Source organism: Bombus terrestris, chromosome 1 (assembly GCF_910591885.1).
Source record: "Bombus terrestris chromosome 1, iyBomTerr1.2, whole genome shotgun sequence".
Lineage (NCBI taxonomy): Eukaryota > Metazoa > Arthropoda > Insecta > Hymenoptera > Apidae > Bombus > Bombus terrestris.
This window is the reverse complement of record NC_063269.1, coordinates 7,367,809-7,390,924: the sequence shown is the minus strand read 5'-3', so window position 1 is coordinate 7,390,924 and position 23,116 is coordinate 7,367,809. Positions and strand designations below refer to the sequence as shown.

Here is a 23,116-nt window from a genome sequence, read left to right as displayed (position 1 = left end):
TCCCCTTATTGTCATTAAAATGACGCTGTTTTATATATATAAATATATATATAATACAGTTTCATTTCATTTATTATTATATATATATATATATATTATATAGTTTCATTTTATATATATATATCTTTACCAGTATACGCATATTTATGTTTCTAAATTCTGTATGATTAAGTTAAAATTGCATATAATCGTTCTATAATTCATTAAACAGGATCAAAACAATATTGTGGAGACAATGGCAAAAATAAATCAGTTGGATCAATTGGAGAATAGTGAATTGAGTGATTGGCTAAAAGAGCGTTCAATTCCATATAATTCTAAAGCAAAAAAGTGTACTTATTAATAAATTATTATCGCACATCAAGAATACAACAATTTTATAGCCATTTCGTATGTAAATATATCATATGTGTTCTTAAGTGTACTAAGTTAGTATAAAAAATAATACCAATATGCTATAACATAACATATTATATTTTTACATTCATACATTAAAGCAGCTTTAGTATATAACAAATAAAATAATAATGTATAATTAAATGTAATTAATAAAAGATAATAAATTCTTCTTGTATCACTGATTTTTTATGATCTATTTATCACTTCTAATATAGCTTTTCTGTCAGCTTCATTTTTTATACCAATTTCAATTAAATCTTCATTAGTTAAAGTCATAAACAAGTCAATGTCAACCTGAAATAAATTTACAGTATTCGTTTCTAATAAAATTTTATACATATCTATAACACACATAACTTAATAATATATTTACTTCTTGTTCGAGAAATATAGACACGTATTGACCTAATCCGTAATGTTTTAGTAAAATAAACATTTTTGCTTCTTCTGAATTTAAAATCATTCCTCTTGGAGGTGTCCTGTAACGTGGTGGTGTTGGTGTGTTTTCCCCAAATACATTTTCATCATTCATATTTGGAGGAATATTTTGTTGGCGCAATGGACTAAATTCAGGCACATATTCAAGAGTAGTATCAAGATCTTCTTTGTGTTGAATATTTAAATCTTGTGGCCGAATGGACTGTAATCTTTGCAAACAATATAGTTAAATTAAAATATCATATTTATTTTGTATATAATATAGAGCAATAACTAATATACCTCTGCAAAGGTAGTTCGCTTACATTCTTTCTACTTTTTGAACAAGTTAGCATTATTTCATCTTCATCTTCATTTAAAAACAATTGTTTATCTTTTGCTTCATCTTGTATATTCAAATTAATTTCCTCATTATGTTTATTTTGTGTAAAATATATATTTGGAGAAGTAGGTAACAGTTCGTTCAGATTGCAGGTCAAGGTGGGTGAAATTAAACTACTCTGAACACTTTCTGAATGATTTGTCTCTAAACTTAATGCACAAGGTTTTAAAAGTTCATTTGGAACTTTTATGACATTGTTGTTACAGTTGACATTATTGCACATTGTAGTATCAAATGTAACTATCGGTATCTTATGAACATTTAAAGGAGACTTATTACTTTTATTTTCATTTACTAGTTTGGAAAGACTTAAACAGTCCTTGTTATCTGGTTCATTTTCTATAAGAATGTTATCTGAATTGTCATTCCAATAATCTTCTGTGTCAAAATATTTTGCCAAATTTTTTATTTCTGGTACTATTGACTGCTTCATCATACTGTAAGTATAGTCATCTGTTTGAAAATTAATGGTAAGAATGAATAAAAACTCTACCAGCAATATTATGCATTGTTATCGTATCAATTTTAGACAAACTGTAATATCTTACTACTTTTTGAAACATTAAATCCTAATTCTATTAATCTGAAAAATAAATTTTTATCATTCTTCATAGCAGCAATGCAAAGTGGTGTAACATCATCATTTAGAGAATTCAATAGTGCTGATGGATATGCTTCATATATAGTTTCAAACATATCTTTATTTATTGCAGCTGCCAATCCAAAAACAGACATGCCTACAAACCAATGGAAATAACGAATTTACTGATATAGCAATATTATATATTTTCATATGATACATTAATTGTTTACCTAAATCAGTTGATTCATTCACATTAGCATTTTTTTGTAAAAGATATTTAACCATTTTAATGTTTCTATTGCGAATTGCTAGCATTAGTGGTGTCCAACCAAATTTATTTTTTCTATCAATAATATGACAGCAATCATGTTTTCGAAAAATTTCTTTTGTGATATCAATACAACCATTTGCAGCACTAATGTGTAATAAATTTTCTCCGTAACTGTTCACTTTATTCAGCGTATATTCTGAAAATCGAAAACTAAATGTCGAAATGTGTCTTTTTCTTAATTAATTGTATTAAACTAAAGAAAAAAAGATGTGCTTTAAATATTCAGAAGAATAAATTATTGCATAATATGTAGTTATATAATTATACATATAATTTAATACCCCCTTTTTGTAACGCTTTTATGACTTCCCTCTCCATAGTTTTTTTCGAATAAAAATTCCCTCTTTTATGATAATTTGTTTGTAATTTGATCTTCCGTAAATATTATTGATACTATTATATATTACCCGATTCTTAATTTATGCCAATTTGTACTAAAACACAGTATTTTATAATATATGTCTTTAACATATTATTGTATTCATTTATCGAATTAAACATTGAAAGTGACCTACAAATATGGTTTTATATTTTGTTTGATTTGTTTGTAAATTCCTGTACTTGAATGTATTGTCTACTCTGAATTAGATAATTCAATTATATAATATAAAAATAGTTTTAAATTAAATAACAAAATTTCTTGTATTTAAAGATTGTATTACAATCGAAAGTTTGTTTGATTTCGTTTCATTTTTGGTAATTTTCGCTAAAACTCTTTTAATTTTGTACCTAAACAAAAGTGTCTTTTTTACTAGTAATATGATGGCAGCACGGTCTCATAAAATGTGACGTGCATGATAATTTCTGACAGTATTTGAATTTCATTTTTCAATTCATATGTCTATTCGGCTCAAAAAGCCAATTATTTTATAAAATTACAAAGCACCACCGTCATTTTTGTTCCTATAACCTGTGAGCAACGAATTAAACGTGGTTTATTGTAATATAACGTGCAATTTACAGCGATAAACTTTTACTCAATGTGAGTTATTCTTTGTTATGTACATTTCCAAAGTTTAGTTTGTTTTTTGTCTCTAATTAAAATAAAAGGAATTCTGTCCGCATTATCAATTTGTAATTGCATGATTTTGTTTAAAATTTCAATCATTTTTTCGCGGTGTAAGTTTTTGCTAGGTTAACTTTCAGACGACGCCGAGATTATATTTTTCGGGGTGGGGGCACTAATTAAGAGAATGTGGATGGGGGAGACGAGTACGTATCGTTACCGTTAGTGGTCAATTTTCTCGAATCTTTATTAAATTTGGATCTACACGTTGTACTTTCAATTAAATGCGCGTATGTTGAATTCTCCTTTACTTTTTCTATAAAAAACCATGGTTTAGTCAATTTCATTATAGCAATATGGAAACACTGATTTCCTGTCACTGTATCATAAATTCTTTCATATGCAATATCATTTACAAATTTTATTCGAATCATATATAATTTATTGTTTAGAATGGGAAGCAGTGGTCAATTGTATAGCCTGTCTTGGGGAGAGTTTAGTTCATCACTTGCTTCTGCGGTACAATTATTAAGAGGTCATGGAGATCTGGTTGATGTTACATTAGCCGCTGGTGGACGCAGTTTCCCTGCACATAAAATTGTTCTTTGTGCAGCTAGTCCTTTTTTATTGGATTTATTAAAGGTTTTAATATTATTAATACATGGAACGTTTTATAGAATGCCATCTATAACTTTGAAATATTATAATTTGCTTTTAAATTTATTTTCCATGAACAGAGCACACCATGTCAACATCCAGTAGTTATGTTAGCTGGTATAGGAGCAGATGATTTGGAATCATTGTTGGAGTTTGTGTATCGTGGTGAAGTGAGCGTAGAACCTTCTCAACTACCCTCACTCCTTCAAGCTGCTCATTGTCTTTGTATTCATGGATTAACACCTCCTACTATATTGACTGAAGTATGTGTTATAATCAAAATATAATAATATATTCTATTGAAATATTCATATCGTATAATTTTCATATTATATAATTATCAATTTTTATATATTTGTCCATGTTTTAATTAAGTATATATTTATTAATCAATAATAATTCTTATGCATTTATGTAAAAGGATGATTCATATCTTTATTCATTTAGAATGGGGAAGAGGTGCCTGTATCAGCAATACCAACAACAAATGAAACTTTATCAAAAGAAAGCATTAGTCCATATTTTCCATTGAAACGAAGAAAAAAAAGAAGAAAGTCATCTTCATCTTCTGGGAAATGGCCACGTAATGCCAATACTGCTGATAATGAAAATAGGACTATAGATGGAAGTGATAATAGCCGTTCAGCTAATTATGAGCATAAAGATGAAGATAATACGGAACATGGTGATGATACAGGTAAGAAATATTTAGCTTTTTATATTGCAATGTATTTTGTAATTATTGTATTTGTTAAATTTATTGAAAATATATATTTAAATTCTCATTTTGTATTTAATATTCACTTAGAATAATAAGAGATATCATTTTATTACTATATATTTTATACAGTTTTCTTTTTCTCATCACATTGAACTGAGTTGATCATTATATTATTGTGTATATTTAATGATCAGTTTAGTGGCAAATTTTAACAAGAATGGATATGCGATATTTACATGTGTTCTGTGTCCGGTATATTATTTTCATTATTTATTAATGTATTTTCGAAGTATGATCCATAAGTGTTTAAAGCTTCTTTTAAGCCTTTCTATATTAGAACGGACACAAGCACAACCATCAATCGGGTTGAACTGCGTCTAATTAATCATGTCACATGTTATAACGATTCAAAAATTTCAGATATAAAAATCAGTTCAGCCCTGCATGGTAATATTGTGTTTGTGTCTGTTAACAGCAAATGATCGGTTGGAATATTCGAATCACCGGAATTGTCACTCGCCACGTGCTCAAGAAGCGCAGCCAGTGTCGACAGAAAATTCTCAGGCAGGAACACATCAGGATCAAATATCGGACAATGAATCGCACCTTCACACTTTAATGCCAATGCAGCCATATTCTCCACTACATATACCGCAATTTCCTGGTCCCTTAAATATGGGCTTTCCTCCTGGTATACCACTCCCATTAGTTACTCAGGGTACAACTGCTGGAACAGCGTCTTGTGGGCTGACAGGCAATATGAATTTGTCTAAAATACGTGGTGCATCCGACTGTCCAGGCGTTTGTCCATTATGTGGTGCTACGTTACGGCAAGCGAGAAATTTACGTAGACACCTATTATCCTCTTGCAAATATCGATTTAGTAGTAATCCGGTTCAGAGTTCCCCAGCTGATACAATGATGATAGAAGTAAAACCTGAAGTCGAGTTATCGAGTTACAATGAGCAGTCAATGACGTATGGAACTGATAGTGGAAGTAGTACCTGTGAGCAAATAATTTGTAAGCCCAGTCCACTTCCTTCACCAACATCACAGGGACCGAATGTTGTTTCCCCTCAAAGCAACGTTCCGTCTCCAACTATCGCTAGATGAATGTACAGGAAGAAATTGGAAGCGAAGATATAATGCGAACAGGATGTTTCCACTCTGTTATTGTGATTTAGGAACTGTTTTGTTTCTTGTCGCTAATTCGTTTTATAACGTATGTTACAAATTTACTTTAAGCGAGCGTATTTTTTTTTTACTTATCGCTTTAATGTACTTATGCGAATTTATGTTCAAACTATTGTTTGCGTTGTTTAAGGACAGAAATAATGAATTGATATCGTTTTGTAAAATTCATCAGAATGAATTGATTGTTATATTATACGAATAATTTATTTCATACTCTTATTTTATTATTTTTTTATTGAATCTTTCTTGTTACGATTGGTATGAAATTAACTTGAAACAGGACGTTTAAAACGAAGTTAAAGTATACAAAAATCTTCCACGTTAGTAAGTAAGAACAGTATCTTTAGGGTTAATGGGAATAGTCGATGAAAAATTATGCCTAGTGAAAGCGGTGGTATAAGAATATTGCAAAATACTTCTAAATTTTCGATATCTTTCAAATATTCACTCACGCAATAACTATGTGTGATCAGTTTTATATAAACTTATTGAATTACGAATCTATCTTCGAAGCTTATTTTTCTCATTTCTTTTGCCAATAAAATATCAAATTAATATTTTAACATATGCGCAAGTAGAATTCGGATTTCTGTTGTTGTACGTGTTGTATGTGTTTGAAAATAAGCGGTATCAATAATCAAACACAGTATCAATAATAATATTGAGGTTTAAACGAAATCTCGCTTTTATTCACTTTTGTAATAAGGACATTAATGAACAGAAATTCCAGTTTCTACTTAAATAATTTATATCTGTATACATTTTTTATCTTTTTAAAATATTGGCATGCGTTTTATTTAGAATATCAGAATCGATTATTAGATGTAAAAAAATCGATAACATGAATTATGCTTAATTAATAAATAACGGACTCATTTGACAAAATAGCAAAGGGTTATTTTATCATAGACTGTATACTTTTAAATAAAAGAATCTCTACAGGTCATAGTCTTTCGAGCTGTTTTTGCAAATATTTTTTGTACATGGCCTTTTTGGACGTACTGTACGTAATTATTTATTTATGACTATTAACCCACTTTTATGGAATCGCAATATGATCGTCTTAGCGGTAAATAAAAAAAAAGGTCAGAACAATAAACATACAGATTAATATCCAGGATATAAACTTGTTTTATTACTGCCTATTGTTATAGTGATCTTTTTCAGGTGTCTTTGAATGTGTATAGATTTGACGGAATTAATTTTAGGAGATGGATTGTCCAAAGCACGAAGCATGTCAGATCAGCCGGCGTCGTGTCCACTTTGCGGGGCGATTTTGCGTCAATCACGAAATTTAAGAAGACATTTAGAGCTTCTACACTTTGGTTTCGGTAGCAATAACAAATCAGGTGTCCACATGAGACACCGAAGGGCCGATAGAAATACCGACCTTGTACGATCGACGCTTGCATCTATTTGTCCACCCCATATAACAAGAACGGATTACTCAAGAGTTGTAGAGAATACCGATTTGTCGACGTTAACGTCTTTATCCATTGCTTCGACAGCCAATTCTAGCGCATCGAATGCCAGCCTTGCAGGTGAATGCAGCTTGAGATAGAAAAGAGGAGGAACGATTGATACAATTACTTTTGATAGTCGATCACATAAGAGATAATAACAGCTACTTTGCAAGTAAGTGGAAGGAAATAATGGAATACGGGAACAAAGCAGCATAATGTTAAGAATGTTAAGAGGAAGACAGAAAGTAATATTGTATCGATCTTCCTATGGTGTCAAGTTTCCTGTAACTGTAGAATGTTTTCTTACGATTAATTTACTTATATGTATAGTAGGGTTAAACGTACAACTTCTGTATATTTCAATTTATTTGTCATTATGTGATGAGAGATTGTAAGTTATTTTTTAGTTATTATATTGTAAATGTAATTGAACAAGAAACAAAATACAAGTATTTATGTTAAAAATGTTGTTAATTATTTTGTTTCATTTCTTTTATAACACTATGTTTATTTAAAATGATCGTTATGTATAACGTACTGCCACATTAAATGCATATATTAAGCAACATTTATAAAACTAATACATAATTTACATAATGAAAGAAACATTATTCTTAAATATGTAAATCTTATTTCAATTTTTCTATATTAAATTACGAATAATGAAGAAGCATACCGTGGCTGATAGAAGTGAAGGATTTTAATTAAAAACTAAGATGGTTTATAATAATTATAAAAATTTCATGAGAATGTAATTCAAATTTAATTCAAATTTTAATTAATTTGTCTCTCGATCTTTCTTAAATCGCAAAGATTCCACAATAATATACGTACGTATTTATAATATACCGTAATGATAGAAAAATTGGTGAAAAATAGAAGATTAATGCAAGATCGTTGATCGTGAAATTTGTTTAGAAAATAAGCTTTCTACAATTGTATATTATTAATCAATGGAATACAACTTCCAGAAAAAGATGTACGGTTTTACAAAAATGATCAAACAACCGATCTTTTCCTATCTCTTGTTTTTTCTGTTCCAAGTATGTTTCGTATAAATTATATAAATCATCAAGCGACATATAAGAAAAACTGATATTCTTATGTTTTTGTAAACAGGAAGTTTGATGGGATCAGGTGTACTGGGAAGCGGTGATCAAAGTGCTAACTCTACTCTGGTCTCGGTGTCAAGCTCAAGCACAGCTTGTATTGCCTCTGCCAATAATGGAATTTACTCATCAGACGGTAGTGCCAGTATGCTAAATTGCTTATTACCATCGTTACCATCTTTGCCTTCTCTATCATCTCCGCACGACGTGTTTCGACACGGTGAAATGTTGCGAGTTGGTATTGCGTATCACGATTCCTCGAGGCAACATCCGAAGCAATCACAGCGCACTGATGTCACTTAACTTTCTTCAACGTACAGTGTTCTTTCGCCTTAAATATCAATTCGAACTAGAAGTTATATTATTATCGCAAAGCTGACTATGCCAAATCTCGTCGCGTCTCAGTAATGAAGGATATATTAAAAATTGTACAAGTATTTAATGTGAGAAATGTAAAGAACAAAGAAAAACTTGGAAACTCCGTGCTTCGCTGTTATACATTCTTTGCTGTTGCTTTAGAATTTTGTAAATTATTATATTTTACAGCGATATACGGAAGATTAAAATTGTACGATAGGCGAGTCGCAGAATTGTATCGATGTATCTTTGAAAGTTTAGTACGTGATGTTATTTATTTAAGAAATAAAACTTGCAGTCGATATTGAATTTTGTTAAATTTTTACAACGAATGTTTATATTCGATGGAAATAATTACAGCCGTTCAATCCAAGGAGTTACATTTTCCCGTTCTACTATAGCTACCGTGACGCACGTCACGGTTTATGTTTTTGGTGTTTCAACAAATAATTGGATTGTTAGCCAGAAAAGCAGGACTTTTAAAAATTAACAAAGACGAGCTAGTGTTACTTCGATTGGGTTTAATTCTTGGAAATATAAATATGACACAATGTAAGTATGCATAATAGAAGTATAATGATACATTAAAAATACAGGATTTCTGGATAAATAAATTATTAAGTTTAAGGTATCAAAAAGTGAATTAATTTTGTTTTCTTCGGTTAACAGTCTAACGTTAATTACATATTTATAAATGTTTGGCTATAGATGGAAAAGTTTGTAAAATGCAAGAGAAAGATAAAATAAGATGCCATATTAATTGTAATTAATGTTAGAGCAACGATACATGTACCAAATCCTGAAACTTAGAATCCATACGTCTGTTCTAAGTATTAATTTTGAGTAAACACCTGCCTGCGGTATATCGTGTGATTAAATACTAATACTAATACTGGCAACAGTTCAATAGCAACAAATATGAGGATTTTGAACAAGTTATTAAATCACGAAATTATAAAAGAAAAGAGAATTATCGATTGTATACATATAAAAATACATTGTACATTTTCTATATAAATAAATTTTTCAGAAGGAAAAAAATCTACCTAAGTAATATACGAGTATTACTCATATGCCTATTCCAGAGAATAGAAATAGAATTTGTTGAAATTCTATTCTTTAATTTCTATTTGCGCACGCGATTCAAATCTCGTGCACTCGTATTACGATCATTTTATTTCGATGGCAACGTTATAGAATAATTTCTCTTGTAGATAGACAAGAGAGAGAGAGAGAAAGAGAGAGAGAGAGAGAGAGAGAGAGAGAGAGAAAGAGAGAGAGAGAGAGAGAGAGAGACTAAGAAATTTATTGTATAAATCTATCTTGTAAGTTCACGTCGTTGTGAATAACAGTAACAATGGCAGTGAAACGCTCTTAGCGTGCTTGTGTCTTATAAAAATATTCAACCGTGTCTCTAAGTATCGAGCTGTTATCTCGCAATTTTACGAAAGTTCTTGTAAAATCTTCCGTTAAATTCTATCAGTATAATGGAAGTAATTTGTATCGTTCACACGATGAGATTCATTTCCTCCGTATGATGTCCTATACGTCCTATAACAAATGGCCAATTTCTTTTCGAGATCCTTTCCAATTCTCCCCGTAAGAGATTCAGAAGGTCGTCGAGATATCGCAGATCATGTACGTCCTGTCGTAGTTTGCTGGTATTGGACGAGATGTCTGCCATTTTCTGTTCGTCACACTGAAAAATACAGTACCAAGAAAATTTATGCTTGCAATTTTGATCTTATGGACTTTCCAAGGATTTTCGGGTGATATATTTTCAAAACTATTACTTGAAAGTTCTTTCGAAGATTAGATATGTCTCGACAAATGTCTTTGTTGCTAGCTTGAAGTTTTTTTATTTTGTTTTGAAGATGAATTAAATGTTCTTTCTCGAGAACTCCCGACATATTCTCATCCGTTTCAATGGTCAAGGCCAGCCTGGTCAATTGATCGTGTGAGGACGTGCTGTCGTGAAAACTATCTTCCTCAAGAAGAACCATAGCTTTTTCGGGATTTGTGTCGAGTACTTCAAGAATCGATACCACCTCATTGGTAGTAGAACGTTGTCCCTGCAAAGAAGTAAACAAAAAAAAAAAAAAAAGAAATAAATAAATAAATAAAAGAAAAAACAGAAGTGAAAAATGATACAATCATTGATACAATCTATAAGAAAAAGAAATTAAAGTAGCAAATTAGATTTTTAAAAAACTAATTTTCATCATAGCTAGTAATTTCTGGATCAAAGTTTTTAAATTGACAAAAAGTCAATTATTTTCAGATGAAATTTATGGAAAATCAACATATACATGGTAGTGATATACATCTTTCGTTTGATAGGAAATTAACAGAAGAAGACATTACCTCTTCTTCTTCCAATTTTCCTTGAAATTATTTTCTACGCTTGTTAGTACATAATTTAATAAATATTGTATTTTTCCATTCTTCTTTTAGAAAATTACTTTTTGTACAAAGTTCATGAATAATTGAACATTAGGAAACGAGGAGAGGCATAGTTACGATCCAAAAATTTCTACCAAATTTCCAAAAAGTGTCCATATTTTTTCAACGAATTAGTATCTACTTTTACCAACTGAATAACTTTCTCTACTTAATATAGCAAAAAATAGAACCTGTGTGGTATCGAGCTTGTAATTCGTCGTTGCCAACTCGTCACTGAGACAGAGAGGAGGAGTGCTTTGCAAATTCGAGGTGTGGGTATTGGAGCTCGAATCGTTGCTCTGGATACCGGAAGTGTCTTCGAACGGAGTCGTTTCAGAGCAACCGCTGGAAGAGTTGCGTGTCTCCATCTTGCCACTGTTCTCCCATGTGTCATTCAATCTCTCGCAACTGGATCTCTTGCTGAACGAATAATCGGACACGTTCAGGCTGCTTGAATAATCGGACATGTCTTCCGTTTTCGTTTCGTTTTTATCGTTTATCGTCCCGTTGTCCCCGTTATAGACTCGTTCATATTTTTTCCAACGATGCAAGTCGATTATCGGTACCACTATTTCCTTCGGATTGGGATTCATGAAAGTTTTCATTTGCATTCCACCTGACGAAATGTTTTAAGATAGAATATAGATTCCATTTACATGAACTCACTTTAACTTATACGTACATTAACTTTGAATTCCAATTGTAATTTAATCTACTTACTGTTTAACTCTTGCAATTTGTCTTATATATATATATATATTACATACATATGTTATGTATTACGTATGTTTCATACGTATGACCAGCGAAAATGTATCTCTCAATATTTAGATTAGATCCCAATATTTAGATTAGAATTCAACACAACAAGCCTTATTACGCGAACATGAAATTACCGACGAGGAGTCGCAATAGTATATCGAGCGAACGAAATGAATTATTTTCCTAACTTGATTTTCCTAACGAAGACAAATGTCCGAGAATGCAGATAATTCTAATCGCCCTAACGTTTCCATAATCGTAAAAAAATTCATTCGTTACGACCATATTCAGATACTATACGGAGGGTATTCAAAATTTACAAATCGAAAATAAGCGATCATTTATATATCAATGATCGATCGAGAAGATCGAGCGGAAGATTACAGAAAAGATATTTTATCAGGAATAATCAGAAGCGTTTCACGGGATGTCCAAGTTTCATCGAGAATACGAACGTATTTGACAAACGATCGAGGCCATTGCGGAACAAGTTTAAAAGTACAGGCGTTCGAACGAAAGTACGTCTAACGAGCATGAAGCGAGCCGATTTCACATATTGGTAAACCGCGAAACTTTATTAGGTCAGACACAATAGCCGGGTTATATTCAAGTTAGCTGATGGCGGGTCCGCATTGGAACAAGTTTGCGATCCGCTGTTGCACGCTCTGCGAATGTCGAACCGGCACGAGCACTCTATCTCTCTCTTTCTCTCTCTCTCTTTCTTTCTTGCTGTCTCCCGCATTCTTCCGAACGGCAAGATACATACCATCTTGGTTGGAGTCGATAAGACAGTCCAACTGGTGGCGGCAGTGAGACGTCTTCCATGGATTATCTGTCATGTCTCTCACTTGAGAGATCGACAAGTAGCGGGGCGACGGCGCTAGTATTCGGTACTTCTGAGATCTGACCAGCCTTTCCGGTGTGTAGCACGTGCCGTGTGAGTTCTGCGACTTCGGGTTCGAATCGTCCGAACACCGTGTCTCGTCTTCCGCTAGAAATGGCGCGACGTCCTACAATTTCATCGATCTGTTTAAATTTGATCGTTTCCTGCGAGAAGGATCGCAATCGGTTACGTGTACACGTACATATTTAGAAAGAAATATCAAAGTTCACAAGAGAAACAACCCTTGTAATATTTTAGATCGTTCGGATGATAACACATCCTGATAACGCTAACGAGTTTATTTCTTACGCCTCTCGACATTCAAAGGGGCAGCTTGCAATTTGTTTTTAATAAAAAATAACAGTATATGATAAATTACATGGGAAATAACGCGTTCTAGTAATCGGAAGCTGTTATAGCCACTCACGACACCACGGAGTAGATATTATAATAGAAAACGATCTATGTTTTGAGTCATTGTATCGTCGGATGAAAATTTCTCGATTCTATCAAGACACTTTGTTCATTTGTTGCGTAATTACTTGTAACGATAGTCGCGACAAGTTCTCGGGAATAAAACATCTCTGAAGAAGTCAAATGATGTCAACTTACCGTTCCTTTCTTAATCGCATCTAGCTCGATAAGATCCACGTCCCAATCTTCGTTAATTAACGACGTAAGTTCTATTTTCTCGTAATTACCGTTGCATTCTTGTTTGAATTCCTGCGCAAGGACATAACTTTCGCTGTCGTCAGAATCTATGCAGGAAAACATCGATTCGGACGATCCCACCGACCGACGATCTTTACTACGAGTTGATCTAGGCGATTTTAGATCGTCCTCGTTGCTCAACCACCATCCAAAATCATCCTGTCTCAACATCTCTCTAAGCTTCGTATCGCCACTGTTTCTTCCTTTTAGACAAAACATCGTAGACGAGCTTTGTTTGATGGAATTTCTCTTCGCCGATTTTCCGATACTTTACGATACAACGAAGATACGTTACATTAAATCTGGAATGAACAAGATTATCGAACGTTAATTCAAATTTGTCGAAACAAAAGTGAGATTCCTCGATAATTTACGTTTCACACGAACACGTAGCCAATTTTCTAGGCAGTCCTTATTTTAATAACGTTACTTAATAATAATTTAATAATGTACTTTTATACGATATTCAGTGGGTTTTTAATCTTTAAGTTATACGTAGGTTCATACGTAATACAAGTTCTTAAGATCCCTGATCTCCCTGAAGTTCTCCCTGCTTTAGAAAAAGAATGACTCTTTACCACGACTATTGCTGCAATTACTACGATATACGTATATGAAACATCTTTTCGTAAGTTCAGACATAATTTTCATCTCGTACTTTGCTCGGATATTATTCAAGAATAAAACGCGGCTATCTACGAAATGACATCATTATTACATTATGTTAATGGCGTTTTACTAATGAAGAACTTCACTCCACTCTCCTATCTTCTTTCAAACGTATCTCTCTCAAAGTAAGTTATGTCCTTTATTTCAGTAGTCTTATCAACACCGAATTACGTACACATGTACATTATCTGTCTGGGTCAGCGTATTCATCGACTCATTTACAGAGAAAATTTCAGCCAATAATTTCTATTCGCTTTATCTAGCTTCCATGATGTAATCAGAGGACAAATTCCTCCGTTCAATTTCCATTTGACGTTTCGTTGTGCGTCATCGGGCAACTTTACAGGAAACAACGTTCCTCGCCTGTTTTTCCTATTTACCATTGCAAACATTATTGGACCGATGAACGACGAACAGTTGGTCAAAGATTAAAACCGTGTCTTAAACTGTCTTGATAATTCTAGCACTAATCGAACGATAAAGTAGAATTCTCCATTTCTCCGAATTTCTGCCACAGAATAAATGGTTCGTTTTATAATTCGCCGATTCTTTCCACTGCAATTTCTCAACCAAATAAGACGACTTCGTTGTCCAAGCGGACAAACCCAATAGATAAAGAGGTTAGGTTAACGGGTCACTAACTGAAATTTCGTTTCGATAAATCGAGTTTTATCATAAGCTCGCAACGCGGAGAAAGGAAATTGCGTAGATTCGAACTAGGAACATAGACGAGAGAATCCATCAACGAGTGAGCCATTATACGTACACTTGCTCGGCTTCTGTATCGGCGACTCGAACACTTGACGTACAACCGAGAACGTCAAACCACCGATAAGTCGAGCGTTCGACGACCAAGTTTCGCATGAATCGTGTCGAATTGAACTACGTTGCTTGTGACTTCGAACTGTACCAGCCGCGCGAGAATTATACACGAGTTAGGGCCATCGCAGCCGCGAGCCTCGATCACCACTCTGATCTCGTAATCTAAAACGCGTTAGTTCGACAGCCGTACGAAGCGCCGTTTCAGTTCGACTGTCTCTATGAAACACCGATTTTCTTGACCACTGGTCGCCATGGGGACGCTAATTTAATAACCCAACGGTTCTCGTTTCGTGTCGTCGCGTTCGCCAACGTTTAGAGCGACCGCGCGTCGATTAACGTCGCATGTTCGTTGTCTCGCTCGTTCCCGTGATTCATTTATGCAGACCGATGATTAGATTAAGTCGCGAGAGCAGAGACACCGGCGATATGAGATTTGTGCACGCGTTATGGTTAGATAGTTGGGTTTTTGTACGGAGTATACGATGACTCGGTTGGTAAATCGACAGGGATCGAACGTGCAGCGAATTAGCGGAGAGAAGTGGCGAAGATGTTGCGAGTTTGTGTCGCGAGTGGAGTACGCGTAGTTGTGTTCGACGAAACGTTTCTTATTATAATCGGTCGAGTTTATGTTTCAATTTAGAAATTCTAACGTTTATTGCGGCATTTTGCGAAATATAGTGTTGCATATTTCGACTTGTCCTCTCATTAATCTTTACTTGTTAACGTGATTTTCTTTTTAAATTATACAACGTTGCATAAAAGCATTCTTTGATCAATAACTAAGCTGATGTACGAACGATGAAGAATTTCTTATCACGATCAAGGAAGTAGGAACATAAGTGTATCTCTAATTCTCAGCATGTCTTCTATTTTATATAATGCTTGACATTAGTATGGAGAAACCGAACTTTTTCACTGGTTATTATCCGTAACTTATACAGCCAGTTGATTTATCAAGAAACAGATTATATTTGCAATTCTAATCTTATCGTCGCCTATTTATTTCGCACTATGTAAATGAACGTAATCCAGGTATGTCTACATACAAAAGAGACATTAATCGTCTTAGCGTTTTACGTAAACAGCACATACGTATGTATATCTCTGTTTATTTAATCAGATTCATTTGAATTCATTCTTATCTTGAGCTTCCAATTCACATTCCCTCATGAACGCGTGCACAGGCATAAAAGAGGCGATAAAGCGTATTTGTGCGGCATCGTAAAACGCTGATCTTCATCTTTCGTCTTGTGATTTTTTCACTCGGCAATTAGTTCGTATTATTAACTACACTCGTTATTTACGTTACGCTGGCCAAGGAGAAGTTGTCACGTGCGAATTCACACGAAACGGCGTTCGCGTCCGATCAACATAAAATTAATCAAAGAAACTTATATCGATGCAATCACAGTTCGTACGTATTCGTCTGAATGAGGCTTCATCTTCGTCTTCGACGAGCAACGATCGCCAACAACCGTAAAATCTTCTTCGGTTCATGCACTGACCCATACTACGTTTTTCCTCGAGTTATAACATAGTTCAGCCAATGATGAATGCCGGTATTTGTTTTCGATATGGCCTAAATAAATATTGCGATAGCGAGAAATCAATTTTTACTTTTACTCACCTATCAATTCGTATTTGCGGGAGTACATTTTCTTGCGATAACACGATGACCCGGCTTTCGCGATACGAGCTTCCTGTCGACAACGAGTCAAAGCAGTGGCAATTCGAACTTCGTAGATGCGAACGTGAACAGCAGGTGCCCTTCAGATTATCAGATCTGTTTTGTAAACACACATTTTATCTTCACAAGCTATTCTATGTAATGGACACATCTTTGATTCATGTGAGATACGATGAGTGAAAATTGTAGAGTTGCTCGTGGCAGAAACACGACGATGTACTGGGAGAAATCTAGTCAGACAATATTCAAACGTTAGAAATATTTTGCTAATGATCGTATTTGCGAATAACATCGAGCGACATGTAATTATATTATTTGCGATATAATCGTATCTCAATTGCATATTTCAATTTACTTTCTATTTAATTAATTATATATTTATATACAGGATGATCCATAACACGTGGAACAATTGGGCACGGGGTGATTCTATGTGAAAGAATAAGTCGAAAATATGGAATAAAAAGATTTTCATACGACGCTTCGTTTCTGAGAAAATTGTCGTACATTCGAAAATAAGTCAAAATTGTGAAATAACATTTTTCCGTCTAAGCCTCCACTTTCAAGGAAATAATGTTTCAACATGTTTGTTTAGTTAAGAATTGTTCTGATACACTTTAACGAATTTTTAAAATGAAAAGAATATAATAAAAATATAATAAGTATTCGTACAGTTACCGTTCTATGCGATGAAATGTTTTTAAAAAATAGATGTTTTAAAAAATGATCTACATCAAAGTGCATAAAAAGAATGGGTTTGACAGACAATGTCATCGTGACGCAAGATAACGATACAAAGCATAATGCTACTAATATGCGAGCGTGGCTCTTGTATAATGTTTAGAAACACTTAAAAACACCTCCACAATCACCAGATGTAAACGTTATTGAAAATATTTGGGACCACCTGAAACGAAAAGATACAGAGTTACCATATTTCAGCAAGCAATGATTTAAAGAATGCTCTTTTAGAAGAATAGAAAAATATTTCAAGAAGAGTACTTATCTATTTGATAAATTCACTGCTACGACGGTTTCGAGCCATAATAAAATCAAAAGGAAACCCCATTGAGTATGGTCCCCCCATTAAACCCCATTAAAATGGTCAAACCTAGTGATTTCCTCTCTTAGATATTAGGCGAGTCTTATTCCTTTCCCACTATACTGTAACTGTATGAATATTAATCACGCATATATTTTTGCCATTTGTTAGATACTTGTTAATATCCCCGCAAAGGATATAGGTAACCCATTTTCTTTTTATGAAAATTATTTTGCGGCTTGGTAAGAATATATACGTATTTTTTATTTGCTAAAATTTCGCTGATAGACGATGTTCTACAATAGTTTTGTTGAAATTAATTACTGTACGAATACATCTTACACCGACTGTACGTTTTTACATATGAAAATATATTATTGTATATCTTCGAGTTACTTTCACAGGTAGTTTAACATCCTGTTGATTATTTTTCTTGTTCAATTCGGAATTAGCTAATCAAAATTTTGAACTCGATTTTCTCGGAAATGTCACACGAAAAAAATGTTATTTTCTCTCGTAGAACCGCCTTGCACCAACTTGTATCATTAGTTACGGACCAACCTGCAAATATGATTACTCGTTATTAGTTGTTATACATTACATTATATCTATATTTTATTTTATATTTTGTATCATATTTAATAAATACACACCTTTCATCAACATTTGCACAGATTTCGTTCTACTATCACTACGTTTTATCTTTTCGGACGGATGTGACATTTCTTCATCGCGCGCAATATTTTTGTTAGGAAATTACATCGGAGACAAACGAACGACACTGCGACACAAAATTGTGATGTACATCGAAAAACAATAAGACTGAACGACTCATGCGTTGATTGAGTCGTGATATATATCAGTGGATATATACAATGGAACAACAGGTTGTAAGGTTTTCGTGTTTCGAAATTTTATCGTGTCACCGTGACGTGAGTTTTCATAATAAACAATGCGATTAATTAGAGACATTTATCTAATAATTATTACCACGAAGAGAACTTTAATCGTACTGGCTCGCGTATATCTGCAATGGTGAAGAGATATACTTACTCTTTCACGCGATAGCATCGAGTTTCATGATTGAAACTAGTATACTTAAAAAAAAAAAAAAAAAAAAAAAGGAGACGTCTAAGTAATTGTTGTATAGATTGTTTCAGAACAGTGAGTGTGAGATATGTCCATTAATATCATCGATAACAAGGCCTAAAAATATTTAACTGAGGGGAAAAATTAATACTCGATGAAGCATACACGTATTTGAGATGATTTCGCACGCGTTGAATTTTTATGTATGCATAAATATTAATGTTTCATTAAAAACGGTAGTCACAGTCGTTATAACGCTATCTAATATTACGACCTGAAATCAACATACAGAAATCAATTTTTTATTCCCAAAGTAGCTCTTATATAAGAAATATAATTTATGTACATATCCTTATTTTGCAATTTTCATTAGGTTCTACATTTTATTTTCGCAGTACCAGTAGTTTTTGCATTCATATGGAAATATTATTAGATGGTACGAAATTTGATGTACTTAAGATTAACACGGACCTGATCAGGCCCAGTCAAATGATCGGCTTCAAAATTTAATTTAAAGTAAAGTTTTATATTATCTGACTTTATGTAAATTCTTATATTATCCGATTAATCAGTTTCTCAATTTTTGTTAATATGAGAATTTACGTAAAGTTAGACGAACAAAAGGAACAACAATGGACGTGTAACTTTAAATTAAATTTTGAAACCGGGCCTGGTAATGTTAGTGTTAATCTATGTATTAATGTAAAAAATAGAAAATGATATGTAAATACGTTCCGTGGACACTCCATTTGTATTAAAAAATTTGCACAATGATTCTAGCTTTTCAATCGAATGATATAATGAATTTCTAAAAAGCTACGACGATAATTATACATCTCTCTGGTTCCAAAGCAGATCGTATTACAATCTTATAACGTAATGGAATTTCGGTTTCTAAAATTTATTCTCTGGTCACGAAATACTATGCACTAGTTCGTTTTGTGAATCAAACAGACGTTGATTAATAACTTAGATAATGTTGCCCGAAATGTTATTACACGTATTGCAATCCTTTTGTATTCATCCTCACAGTCAAAGTAACTTTCTTAACGAATAATTTCCTCCACGTTTCTACGCTACTTAATTTCTATTTCCTACCAAAACACGCCTGCTGCTACTTACTGTTTTGATAATAAAAACACAATTACGCAAATTCACTTTTCCACAGCACAGACCAGTCGAAATTTCAATGAAATACGCCAGGATACCACGGAGTTATGCAAAGCTGACATGGCGCGCGCGAGGCGCGAAGCGCGAGTGATAACGCGAGGTAGATTGTCTTTCCAATTTTACCGTTTTCTAACAGTCAGCTTGTGGTCTAGGGGTACGAATCACCACCGTAGATCCGATATGTGGATACAAACGGGTATTCGAGACTACACGCTGATTTTCGTTTTTTTCAGAGGGACTTTTTCGGTCAAAGGTTGACCTGTATAGATGGGCAAGAGGTTCCGCTAAACAGTTGAATTTTAATTCGCTTTTTAGGACGAATATTCATAAGCGTGACGTCAAAAGGCCTTGATCAGTAATAAAAAGGTGCATCAGCGATAACGTTATCGATACTGTCGTTGCAATTCGATATAACGGGTGTTTCGTGAAACTCAACCGCATGCTCCTTTTATTTTTCCAGTGTGTAGAAATGGACCTGGTCTTATTTGAATGTACGTGCTTACTAATTAATGTTTCCGTACTTAACGTATTACGTGTCACTTGTACCGTCTTTGGCCGATAAAACCGTTGAAGTTTCCCCATTGAAACGTTCTCATCTCAACGTACGTAAAGCAAGGGATGATATGCATCGTGGTTTACATGGAAAGTTCGTGTGGTATAGAATGGGTCAGATGTAACTATCCCATTGTAACTAATTAATTGAAACTGTGGATGAAACGAAAGGAAGTTACATTATTGGTTTTATATATACTACCTACATAGAAGTTGTATTGTAATGAAGAGAAGCGATACATTGATCATTTCTACATTTCCTAAGTAGTCGTGATTATCGAAATATGTATCTATTTGTTCTTGCAGTTTCACGACGATTATGCTTTTAGAAGTAAATATTTTACTTTAGGCACCTTATGCACAAGCAATCTTTCTATAAAATCATGATTAGTTGACTTTGCCCTATCATAATATCGAAGCGATTATCTTCTGCACGATAAGGGGGATTAAATCAAGCGTGATTCATGGAACGTGTCGAGAAGCCACGTGGTTGCATGTTGCGGTTTGGTATAAAATGTAGAATGTTATTCTCTGCTGCAAAATGAAACTCAATCAGAGGACGTAATTACTTACATAAGCAAATCGTTCGCACCAGCTTCATCCTTGTATCAAGATAATATCGCAGGTGATATATTAGTTCTTGATTTTTAAAACAATTGGTTTGACGCACTAGATGTATCTTTAATTCCGATTTATTTAATAAAATATACATGCTTGTAGGTAGCGTAATATATGTAAAGTTTGAAAGGGAAGTTACTATGCTAAAGTTTTAATAAAGGAAAATATGTATCTAATAAAGTTCCAAATTTAAGTTAAGAATCTCGAGTTTAGAATAATAATCGAGTACTCGCTATGTATGTATTTTCATATTGTCTCGTATTATTAGAAATTGAATGCGTTTTCTAATATGAGCATCCGAAGAATTTAATATAATACGAGCGATATTTAAGTTTATAACTATGTACGTATAGCGTTGCATCTTATGCAGCTTTTCACGTTAAATTCCAATATGATAGCAAAGATATTGTAATTACTAATCTAATCCTCCGACAGCTAATGTTAGGAATATTACGAAAATTTACTATATTATTGGCTCATCATGCAACTCAAAATGTAAGTCTAAATGTATTTTTATTTTTTACAGTGTATATCGTTTCTTTAAAATTGAATAGATTCGATTTATTAAAATGTTATAATATTATAATATTATCGATTTTGCTTCTTGCGTAAAAAATTTAAATTTTAAATGTCGTCATAAAAAAGAAGTTCAAAGGATTCAGGTTAAAAGACCAAATAGCTCATGCTATCGGATTTTCTCGTCCTCATTTTTCATAGAGAATTTGATATAAATGCAGTCTAATATTAGCCAAAAAGGAAAACAGAACTTTGTCCTATTAAAATTTCACATTTTGCTCTTTATCAAAGAATAAAACACGCAAATGAATGTATGGAATGTATGAAAAACACATTTCTTACTCTAATGAGGTTAGTTCTCAAATTAATGTTTATTTGTCAACTTCGCTAATTGTATTTTGATATTTCGTATCTCGATATCCTACAATTTTGTATAATTTGGAAAGTATAACATTTAAATAAAAAACTGTATCGTTTTATTTTTAAAATGTATGGAAGTCTTCGTAAAAAATAAAGTTTTATGATTATATTGTATCTTGTAATTTTGTTAAACAAATTTTATTGGAATTTTTATAGTTTTCAAAACAATGAGTGACGGTGATTACTGAAAAATTTTTTCGCAAAAAGAATATTCGTTCTAATTTATGGCAACGCGTATTTAATCGCGTTTTATAGACAACATAAATATTTCAGTGTTATTCTGACTTTTAGAGAACATTTTTATTACACAGAGGAAAATATGTGTCCATTACCATTATTACGCATTTTACTATCTTTTTCATATAAATAGAATAAAGCACAAAACATATGTATGTCATGTATTTAATGAAATAAAAAATTTTCGATTTATCTATCCATATACTACTTATTCAAATAACAAATAACCTACCTGTAACAATATCATACCTGTTATCTGGTAGTACGTAAAAATTCAATTTCACAACGGTCGAAATACGATAGTGTTCTATTTCACAATACTAAAAACGTTTCTTAAATCCTGGCGCCACTTTACACTACGAAAGATTTAAAATGCAAACTGACATAAAAAGTTGAAATCAAAACATAAAAGATAAGCAGTGATAAATAAGAAGTAACCTGTCTTCCTTCTACCATACTTTGCACCAAATGGGTCCATTAAAACACTTAAAATCTTGCGATATGGGAACACAATAAATCCACATTTAGCAATGACAAGGTTTAAAGATGCTGTTGCACGGTAAAGTCGATAACGGGTCGTGTGAATGGTACACGATCGATACATCGAAACGATGATTGCACAAGTCGCGAAATTCCGACGCGAAGGGTTAAACGTTGTAGGAAAATCGAAAGATCGACGAACTTTCGAACGAGCGATGAAGAAATCGCTTGGTAAGGAGCGCACTTCCGGCTTCTTAAGGCGCATGTACACAAATATGGCGTCTTGGTGGCGGACGGTGGTGAGTGTACGCGACGACGTGGGGTTTGGCGGGGTTTGTCGGATCGATAGCGCGCATGAGAGTGCGCGAACACCTAC

The 23,116-nt window shown here is 33.2% G+C and overlaps 4 protein-coding genes and 1 long non-coding RNA gene across 16 annotated transcripts; 3 read left to right on the top strand and 2 right to left on the bottom strand.

Moving 5' to 3' along the window:
- Positions 1–465: 465 nt before the first annotated feature.
- LOC100647716 lies at positions 466–2,776 on the bottom strand. 3 transcript variants are annotated; one of them, XM_012309533.3, is made up of 7 exons: positions 2,649–2,776; positions 2,415–2,567; positions 2,033–2,269; positions 1,768–1,956; positions 1,120–1,672; positions 773–1,046; positions 466–693 (listed from the first exon to the last, which is right to left on the bottom strand). In XM_012309533.3, exons 2-7 carry the CDS (start codon positions 2,449–2,451, stop codon positions 586–588), a joined length of 1,398 nt encoding a protein of 465 aa, XP_012164923.1. In that variant the 5' UTR covers positions 2,452–2,567; positions 2,649–2,776; the 3' UTR covers positions 466–585. The 3 variants fall into 3 exon arrangements, with proteins under 3 accessions (XP_012164923.1, XP_012164929.1, XP_012164934.1); XM_012309539.3 differs by having other exon boundaries at positions 1,771–1,956; XM_012309544.3 differs by having other exon boundaries at positions 467–693; positions 2,541–2,652.
- Positions 2,777–2,921: 145 nt separating this feature from the next.
- LOC100650992 (protein abrupt) lies at positions 2,922–6,659 on the top strand. 3 transcript variants are annotated; one of them, XM_012309496.3, is made up of 5 exons: positions 2,922–3,115; positions 3,592–3,781; positions 3,877–4,059; positions 4,244–4,493; positions 4,993–6,659. In XM_012309496.3, exons 2-5 carry the CDS (start codon positions 3,593–3,595, stop codon positions 5,628–5,630), a joined length of 1,260 nt encoding a protein of 419 aa, XP_012164886.1. In that variant the 5' UTR covers positions 2,922–3,115; position 3,592; the 3' UTR covers positions 5,631–6,659. The 3 variants fall into 3 exon arrangements, with proteins under 3 accessions (XP_012164886.1, XP_012164893.1, XP_012164901.1); XM_012309503.3 differs by lacking the exon at positions 2,922–3,115 and adding an exon at positions 3,283–3,429; XM_012309511.3 differs by lacking the exon at positions 2,922–3,115 and adding an exon at positions 3,327–3,345.
- A 229-nt stretch (positions 6,660–6,888) lies between these two features.
- On the top strand, positions 6,889–8,949 carry LOC125387155. Its single transcript, XM_048414320.1, has 2 exons — positions 6,889–7,252; positions 8,294–8,949. Exons 1-2 carry the CDS (start codon positions 6,889–6,891, stop codon positions 8,584–8,586), a joined length of 657 nt encoding a protein of 218 aa, XP_048270277.1. The 3' UTR covers positions 8,587–8,949.
- A 244-nt stretch (positions 8,950–9,193) lies between these two features.
- LOC100647834 lies at positions 9,194–22,927 on the bottom strand. 7 transcript variants are annotated; one of them, XM_048413174.1, is made up of 7 exons: positions 22,510–22,927; positions 16,557–16,712; positions 13,340–13,740; positions 12,611–12,854; positions 11,274–11,698; positions 10,434–10,712; positions 9,194–10,339 (listed from the first exon to the last, which is right to left on the bottom strand). In XM_048413174.1, the coding sequence occupies exons 3-7, from the start codon at positions 13,655–13,657 to the stop codon at positions 10,148–10,150; spliced, it is 1,458 nt and encodes a 485-aa protein (XP_048269131.1). In that variant the 5' UTR covers positions 13,658–13,740; positions 16,557–16,712; positions 22,510–22,927; the 3' UTR covers positions 9,194–10,147. The 7 variants fall into 7 exon arrangements, with proteins under 7 accessions (XP_048269131.1, XP_048269099.1, XP_048269057.1 ...); XM_048413142.1 differs by lacking the exon at positions 22,510–22,927 and adding an exon at positions 18,312–18,435 and having other exon boundaries at positions 16,557–18,219; XM_048413100.1 differs by lacking the exons at positions 16,557–16,712; positions 22,510–22,927 and adding an exon at positions 14,874–15,250.
- LOC125387159 lies at positions 18,631–22,082 on the top strand. Of its 2 annotated transcripts, none has more exons than XR_007227708.1 (2): positions 18,631–20,017; positions 20,151–22,082. It is a non-coding gene; the product is annotated as an uncharacterized LOC125387159 (long non-coding RNA). The 2 variants fall into 2 exon arrangements; XR_007227707.1 differs by having other exon boundaries at positions 18,631–20,071.
- Positions 22,928–23,116: the final 189 nt, after the last annotated feature.

Coding starts and splice junctions, on each gene's coding strand:
- LOC125387155 (XM_048414320.1), top strand. CDS start 6,889: ATGTGTATAGATTTGACGGAATTAATTTTAGGAGATGGATTGTCCAAA. Junction 7,253..8,293: donor ATCGAATGCCAGCCTTGCAG/GTGAATGCAGCT, acceptor TTTTGTAAACAG/GAAGTTTGATGGGATCAGGT.
- LOC100650992 (XM_012309496.3), top strand. CDS start 3,593: ATGGGAAGCAGTGGTCAATTGTATAGCCTGTCTTGGGGAGAGTTTAGT. Junction 4,060..4,243: donor CTCCTACTATATTGACTGAA/GTATGTGTTATA, acceptor TTATTCATTTAG/AATGGGGAAGAGGTGCCTGT. Junction 4,494..4,992: donor GGAACATGGTGATGATACAG/GTAAGAAATATT, acceptor GTCTGTTAACAG/CAAATGATCGGTTGGAATAT.
- LOC100647834 (XM_048413174.1), bottom strand. CDS start 13,657: ATGTTTTGTCTAAAAGGAAGAAACAGTGGCGATACGAAGCTTAGAGAG. Junction 12,855..13,339: donor ATGCGATTAAGAAAGGAACG/GTAAGTTGACAT, acceptor ATGAAATTGTAG/GACGTCGCGCCATTTCTAGC. Junction 10,713..11,273: donor ACAAGCTCGATACCACACAG/GTTCTATTTTTT, acceptor ACTTCTTTGCAG/GGACAACGTTCTACTACCAA.
- LOC100647716 (XM_012309533.3), bottom strand. CDS start 2,451: ATGGAGAGGGAAGTCATAAAAGCGTTACAAAAAGGGG. Junction 1,957..2,032: donor GAATGAATCAACTGATTTAG/GTAAACAATTAA, acceptor ATTGGTTTGTAG/GCATGTCTGTTTTTGGATTG. Junction 694..772: donor CTATATTTCTCGAACAAGAA/GTAAATATATTA, acceptor AATTTATTTCAG/GTTGACATTGACTTGTTTAT.